Here is an 8,071-nt window from a genome sequence, read left to right as displayed (position 1 = left end):
ACCCATCCACACTGTCTCTCTGGGTGGCTCAGAGAAGCGAAAGATAAAATAGTATTAAAAACAAAATGTGGGAATTAAAAAACAATGACAGATATGATAAAATAATGCAACACAAAACTTTCCTTCTAGCATTAAATAAAACTAGAACTCAGTAACTCTCTGTGTCAAAATCACCTGGCACTGAATTTGCATTGGGAAAACATTACAAAATGTTGCATCAGGAGAAATAGATGCTCTTGAGGGGCCTTTGTAAGCATATTAGACTTGTTTTGTATTCCTAACCAACTGTACCTGTTTGGCTGGCATAAAGAATTTTTACCCATCCTGTTTTAGCTCTGGGCTTTGCATGTTATGCCAGTGCAAACTGATTTTTAAAAGCCCTTAAAGTCTAAGTTACCACTGCAATCCTTAACATGCTGACCCCATCCCTATGTATATTTCACTTTGAGGGCAGCTCCACTGAGTTGAATGGGACTTATTCTCAAGTAAGTGGGTGTAGGACTTCAGCCTCCAGGTGTGTTCATAAGAGTGTTAACTCAGAAGTAAGTTCCACTAAATTAAATGGGGATATTGGAATTAACATGGTTAGAATTGCACTGTAATAATGAAATTTTGGTGGCAATCCTAGGCACCTATTCTTGAGAGTAAAGGTAAAGGTAAAGGTACCCCTGCCCGTACGGGCCAGTCTTGACAGACTCTGGGGTTGTGCGCCCATCTCACTTAAGAGGCCAGGGGCCAGCGCTGTCCGGAGACACTTCCGGGTCACGTGGCCAGCGTGACATCGCTGCTCTGGCGAGCCAGAGCCGCACACGGAAACGCTGTTTACCTTCCCGCTGGTAAGCGGTCCCTATTTATCTACTTGCACCCGGAGGTGCTTTCGAACTGCTAGGTTGGCAGGCGCTGGGACCGAGCAGCGGGAGCGCACCCCGCCGCAGGGATTCGAACCGCCGACCTTTCGATCGGCAAGTCCTAGGCGCTGAGGCTTTAACCCACAGCGCCACCTGCGTCCCTTTCTTGAGAGTAAGCCATGTTCAACTCACTTGGCTTTATTTTTTTGGCAAACACACATATAATTTCACAGTGTATTTGTGATGGCAAATAGTTAATATATGCAAAGGAAATTACTTTTGAAATTGAATTGTGTGTGCGTTTTTTAAGTTAAGTCTTAAAATTTCTTACTCTGTGCATATATGATTATCTCTCAGAAGTAGTTTATTTCATGGGTAGTTTAATTTCACAGGAGATGTGTCTGTCAACAGTTGCTAGCCATAATGCCTGTGTTCAGTGACAGTATGTTATAAAATATGAACAAAAAGGGAAAGGAGGGCCTTTCTGGTCTTCTTCACAAACTCCTTTAAGCTGCTGAACAGAGTTGTGGTTCTCAGTGCCTTGCATGTGCTTTCCCACTAGAGTCACAGAGGACAGACGAGAACTCCGTGGAACTCTGATCTGAATTACTCTCTTTCGCATCAATTCCATTTATAGTGTGGAGTTTGGACTCTAAATAACCTCATCATTGCTACCATATATACACACAATCAAGTCCCAGGGAATATATAAATTTGGGCTCTTGAATGTTCCCCTGCCACCCTAGCTGTAGGTCACTGGGAACATACAGGGGCTAGACATTCTTTGCTCATCTTTCCATCTCCATAAAATCTCAGGAGACTGGGAGCAGAGGTGACTGGGTTCTCTGTCCCCTCATCAACCTCCATGAACTTCCTCAGGATACTGAATTAGTTACTCCCTCTTCGTTTCAGCCTTCAGGTAGAACTTACAAGAGAGAGGCTCTCGAGCAACATGTGCAAATGAGAGAAAGCCAACTGTGCTATGCTTGCACCTAAAACAGGATTAACACAATGCTAAAACATGTTTTAGCCCTGCATTGATGAACCTGTTCCTCTCTTTCTGCACAGCTGGAAGGAGGAGTTTCGAAGCTTTTGCTTTTGGTTCACCACAGTTTGTAATTTTGTCAGAACAGGCAAACTGTGATTAACATAAGCTATGGTTAGTTTAAAGCAAGCCGTGTTCAAACCATGGTTTCAGAAAATGCAGGGTTGGGGGGAGCATTAGTGCATTAATAATTCCAGCCATAAAATCCATTTCAGCCTAAATCAAATGACTGACCTATTTGCATATCAACTTAATTCAACTTGCATACATAAGTTAAGAACGACCAATTTACTCTATTATAAAAACTAAACGATATTAAATATTAAAATAATATCAATGATATATCATCATCATTATCTTTATTATATTTTTCAGAATAATAATAAATTTATTATTTATACCCTGCCCATCTGGCTGGGTTTCCCCAGCCACTCTGGGCAGCTTCCAACAAAATATTAAAAATACAATAAAACTCATATGACAAAGAATTCAATGCACTTTACTTATTCCACTACCTTTTAGGACAAAGAAAAACAAAAAGGAAAAGGGGGGAAATATACTGAAAACCCTCAAAGAGCTTAAAAGATAAAATACATTAAAGGGTCTGGGAGAACAAGACAGTCTTTGCCTGGTGCCAAAAAAGTAATGTGGCGCACCAGGCAAGCCTCTCTAGGCATAGCACCACAGGTGCAGGCGAGGGTGAGGAGGAAGGTGTTAGCTGCCCTGGCCCTTGTCACCAGTTTATACTAGAAAATGTGGGCTGTCTTGAGTACAGCGTCAGTAGAAAGGTGAGATATAACTAAATGCACAGTTCTGTCATTGCACTTTATTTGGCCCTAAGGACTGTAATATGAACTGGCTCCCTGGCAGGTGAAGGCAGCCAACTCCAGTAAGTCTGGAACATTCTGATCTTCCTCTGTGGAGGCTTTATCTGCAGGCCCAACTAGCTATTGGGAAGAGGAAGAGCTCCTATTCAAAGCTTTTCAGTAGTGCCTCAGAGACACCTCTTATTAACAGCTGAAATATATGCAGCTGTTGAAATCCATTAAACTCATGATGGAAGCTTTCGCCTTGTGTATGTTGACTTCCAGCAGTTTGACTTCACCCCCCAAAGGCACACTCCTCCATTGTCTCCTGAGGCAGCAACAAGATGAGAAACAGTTTTAATCAGTCAGTGTAGAGAGCTGTGCTTGGTGCTAAGAGATCTGGGCTCATATCGTGGTTCAGCTTTGGACTTTACTGAGTGGTCTTGGGCAAGTGACTCTGCCTAATTTCATTCACAATTTGTAATTGTATTAGTGGCATAGTTTTCAGTGCAAGTGAACAAATGTCAGGATTGTAAAATGTGACCATAAAATAGAACAAATGATTTTGTACCCAGTGACCCCCATTAAATTTTGTGAGCCAAAGTAAGCAATCTGGGATATGCCCCAAACTCTGGCAGGGTGTGTGTGTGTGTCACAAATAGCAAGGGTTTGGTTTAGCCCTATCTTAATGGGTCCCCGAGGGCATCTTCCCCACCCTAATCACACATACAGTGAATAGTAAATCACTGCACACATTTGTGTACATTTGCAGATTGCCACATGTCTCTGCAGAGATGCATTTCTTCACACAGTGCATAATTACCTGGAATTTGCTGCCACAAGATGGCCACCACATTGGAGGCTTTCAGTGGAAGTTAGCCTTAATTTTCACACATTTGTCTATCGATGGTTATATACTATACCTAGTGTCAGAAGCAGTACGTCTCTGTATGCCAGTTGCTGGGAATTCCAAGTGGGAAGAGTGGTTTAGCCCTTGAAGTTCTGCTTGTGGGGTTTTTATGGGTGCATCTGGTTGATCATTGTGAAAACAGGATGCTGGACTACTAGATGGGCTTTTCGTCTGACCCAACAGTGCTCCTCCAGTGTTCCTTCTCATCCATACCAATGTGGTAGTGGAGGATTTCAATAGGGTACCTATTCTCCTCTCCCCCATGGATTCCCTCACCTGGTATGATGAGAAGCATTTTGCTATTCATTAAAAAAAAAAAAAAACCAGTTCCTGAGTTTCACCTACCTGTCACAACCAAGGAACTGTACCTGGAGCAAATCTGTAATGATAAGGCTTGATTCTCAGCGACTCCCATACAGTGTTGTGCGACATAGAAAACTTGAAAATAAATTCCATAGGGAGCAAATCTTAATTCAAATACTTTAATTAGGAGTAGGCTTGGGCCATTGGCTTGAATTTGCTTTAGTGTGATGGTTTCCAGCTTGTAAGGTCTCATGTTCTCTGATGTGATTACACTGCAGAACCTCTCAGGGTTAACAAGAGGGTGTTCACTTGGCCACAGTAATGTACTTTCCTCCTCATGGCTCTAGATTTTCCATACGCATCAAGGTTGATGGGTTTAAAATGCCCATGAACTCTGCTGCCGGCCTCAAGATAGAAGAGGTTGCAAAGGTCAGGGCTTCAGGTGCGGCTTCCTGTATTTCCTTACTGCTAAATTTGTCCTCAGTAAAAGCAGATTTTGGAAAGCCTGCAGAAACAGGAAAAAGTGGGCTAAAAATAATGAAGTGTAGCCCTGAACCTGCCAGTCAAGAAAGATGAAATGAGCTCTCTAAAATACACATTGCGTGGTTTATTTATTTTAATTCTAAAAAGATTTATAACTTGCCCATCATCTGGAGTAGGTAAGGTAAAGCAGGAGTAGGTAAATATTATACAGTAATCCAGAGGAAGATAATGATTAGTAGCTCGGTTTATGAATATGTGTAGTTAATGTAGATTCTTTATATAGATATGCGTCCATAATTATTTGTATTTTCCTGTTTTTATACCCATCACCACCAGTACCCTTTTCCACAGCAGCATTGTAAGACATGATAATCAGTCTATGAAGAAGATGTTGGTACTTTGGAAGCAACCACTTTCCCCATTCCTCCTTACTGGTAAGAATCCTCATATTTTTCCATCTTATTGTTTCTCTTACCACTTCAAACTATGATTACAAATTACGGTTTGGAAGCACAGTATTAAAGGTAGTTGGTTTGTTCAGGAAGTGGAAGAGAGAAGCTTTTTGCAAGAGAGGGTTAGGAAGGCTGGTTTCAATACACGGAAAAGGACATGATCCTGTTTTCTGATATTTGATACTTATGCAATTTTGCTTTGTTTGAGTCTGTGACACTACATAATAAAGAATCTGTAATCTGTATGTGATGATGATTGTGACATGTCATGTATTGCAACTGCTCTTTGATGTTAAATTTCTGATATCCATCCTTGGGAAATTTTAGGTCTCTGACTATTAGATGAAAATTAAACCTGTTGGTCTTGTAGTTCTTGCTGAATCAAACATGTGAAGGTACTCATCATGTATATGCAGCATGAGTGTTCTGGTGGTGATTTAGGCCAGAACTGTTCATTATGTTTTAATCTTTGAAAATAATTTTGTTTGGTTGTGGCCAATTGATGCCTTATGTGCAAGCTCAAGGACTTTTAATCTAGTGAAACTGTCTGCTAACGGAGGAGGTGAAGCAACTTTTTACTTTCTCCCCCTGCCCCTGGCCTGCAGACTCCAGTGACCCCTGAAAATCTGCTCTATAGAGTTGGGAGACCATCCAGAATAGGGTGGTTTTGTTCTGCCTTGAGCACAGAGGTGTCCGGTCCCAAGCAAGATGGGCAGATTTGCCAGTTTTAATCAAATGGATTTGAGAAGGGAGTTGCACAGACCATGAACCACCACAGAGAAGGTCCCGTTTCCTAGTGGGGACACCCAGAGCCAGGCCACTAAAGAAGATCTGAATAATGTCCATACAGATTTATATCGGAGGTGTGTAAACGAAGTAATATAGCTGGAAGAAGTGCAGAAGCCTTGGCTTCCTGAACACTTGAAACCATTTCCAGAAATTTAATTAACTACTGTATTTAATTAACTAATTAATTTTATATGCGGCTCTTCATCCAAAGATCACAGGCTGGTTTACAGCATTAAATACAAAGTGAAAACACAAAGTACATAACTTAATTACAATAGCAAAAACCAATAATCCCTCACCCACAGACAAATATAAAAGTTTTGACCCAAGGCCTTTAATTAATACATTCTAATCCAGAAAAAAACCTGATGCAGCTAATGTGGCTTATTCTCTCTAGTTGTGTCAGTGGGGTCCCAAAAGAAGGAAGAAAGCTCAGAATAACATAGTCATGGTTATCTTGTTCTCAGTGGCAAGAAGGGAAGGTTGGTGGCTTGCTGATTTACATAAGGGCTAGCCAATCAGTTTTGTGCAAACGCAATTGGTACTGCAAGTTGGAAAAACATGTTTCCTTTCCACTGAATCTGGTCCATGTGTCTAAAATGCAGTGAGAGTGCTTTCACAGCAGTCTCACTGCTGAAACTATTTTTACATTGTTTTAACCAGCCATAGGACCTTATGGTGAAGAAAGCTTGTCAGTAAAAAAACATCTGCCTGTATGCAAATGTATGTCAGTTTGCATCCTAGCTGAGGTTCTTTTGCTCCCACAAATGATTCCCAGAAGACTTCATTTTAGTGTATGCTCCTGTCCAGCAGGTGGCAGTAGGGAAGTGCAAGATGCTTCTTGTGCTATGATAAGAAACACAAATTGATAATATCCATGCTTGCATAGAGATGGAAAAGGATTAGAATGATATGAGGTTTCTTCCCCCCTCCCCCTTCCTTGTTTTCTTTTATCTTTTGGCTCTCCAGTTTGCACTGTTAACTGAGTGGAAGCACCATGTGTCTCTTTGCAGGACCATAGAGTGCAAGAAGTGCCTGTTGTGTGCAGCAGAGCCCTGGCTTTATGTGCATTTTGCCTTTCACCGCTCTCTGGTGATTTGGGTTGTTGTCAGTCTTTATGTTTGTAGCTGTTTGCTGTCTCTTTGATTTTGCAGCTTCCAGACTGCTGGAATGTTGGAAAACAGCCATTTCCCACTGTGCCAAATACCAAAGAAACACAATGTTGTACTTTAATAACATTTCAGAAATGGTAACAAAGGAAAAAAACATTTGAAATATTTTGATGCCAAAATGTAAGAGGCACAAAGGTCAGAAGCACATTTGGTAGTCATCTCCCCATCATATTTTGCCAGCTGTTATTAAGCAAAAAAATGAATGTGGCAGTAACCCTCCATTGAAAATCTCCGGCTTCCAAGGTGGTTTGCACAGGCAATGCAACACCCCAGAAGGGATGAATGAATGCCCATTTTGGTTTCTCTCAGTTTCTCATTTTATCATTCTTAAGTTAACAGCTCAGGTCCAAGATGCCTCAGAGATCCCTTGGTCCCTTATATCTCTGCCCAATCACTGAGTTCTTTGGAGGAGTTTCAGTGCCTTCAATATTGTGGGCCCGATTTTATGAAACTACCTTCCAGTTGAGGTCAGACATGTCCCCTCCCTGTTGAACTTCCAGTACCTACTGAATTTTTTTTATTTCAGTAGGCTTTTTAACTGAATTCTGATTTTATAATTTTAACTGATTTTTATTTTGATTGTATTGAATTTTATGTACGCTGCTTAGAGTTGATGTAGTGAATGAGTATATAAATTGTCAAAGTAAAATAATTGTTTTACTTGAATGTGGGCTCTGTTCCATAGTGCTCTATGTTTGAGAACTGAAGCTGTGAGTTGGGAATTGATTTGTCTAGGAAGTGACCATTGATGGTTTGAAAGAACCCCCAGCCAATCTTTGTAACAATGGTGACGTTTCTCTCTGGGCTGGCTTGGAGATGCCAGGTTCACTGTACAACCTCTGCCTCTGTTACACTGCAGTGTCAATGGCTGCCTGCCTGATTTCCTAAAGTACAATCTCCTTTTGTTACAGGTCAGCGGAAACTCTACACTGCACCGGTGAGGAGTGTACTGCGGTTACGGCCACTGCACCTTTTGGTGGCTACAGGCGGAGGTTATGCGGGGTACAAGCAATATGAGAATTATAAGGAGAATCAGCTCAGAAAGTCGGGTTTAGAGCCACCCCCCAAAATCGCAAGTGATTGGGAGGTAAGTTGTGTTTAAACATCTCACCATCCCTTGCTAAAAACAACATGAACTTGCCGAATGTAAAATGAAAGGAATGGTGTGGTCCAGTGGCTGTAAAGTTTTGTGTCTTGGGTGTGAGAAACCCAAGTTGAATTCCCTGCTCAGCTCTGCAGCTTGCTGAGTGGCTTTGAGCAAGT

General features: G+C 41.5%; 1 protein-coding gene across 1 annotated transcript in view; it reads left to right on the top strand.

The window, feature by feature from the left end:
• PISD (phosphatidylserine decarboxylase) overlaps positions 1-8,071 on the top strand; it is a 38,002-nt gene that overhangs the window by 2,013 nt on the left and 27,918 nt on the right. Inside the window, exons 2-3 of the mRNA XM_083717446.1 lie at positions 4,732-4,829; positions 7,720-7,895. Coding sequence (XP_083573572.1) covers positions 4,732-4,829; positions 7,720-7,895 — 274 coding nt within the window. The remainder of the gene's footprint in view (positions 1-4,731; positions 4,830-7,719; positions 7,896-8,071) is intronic.

This window comes from Podarcis gaigeae (genome assembly GCF_964106915.1).
Source record: "Podarcis gaigeae genome assembly, chromosome: 16".
Taxonomy (NCBI): Eukaryota; Metazoa; Chordata; class Lepidosauria; order Squamata; family Lacertidae; genus Podarcis; species Podarcis gaigeae.
The sequence above is the reverse complement of the archived record's forward strand: the minus strand, read 5'-3'. Positions and strand labels throughout refer to the sequence as shown.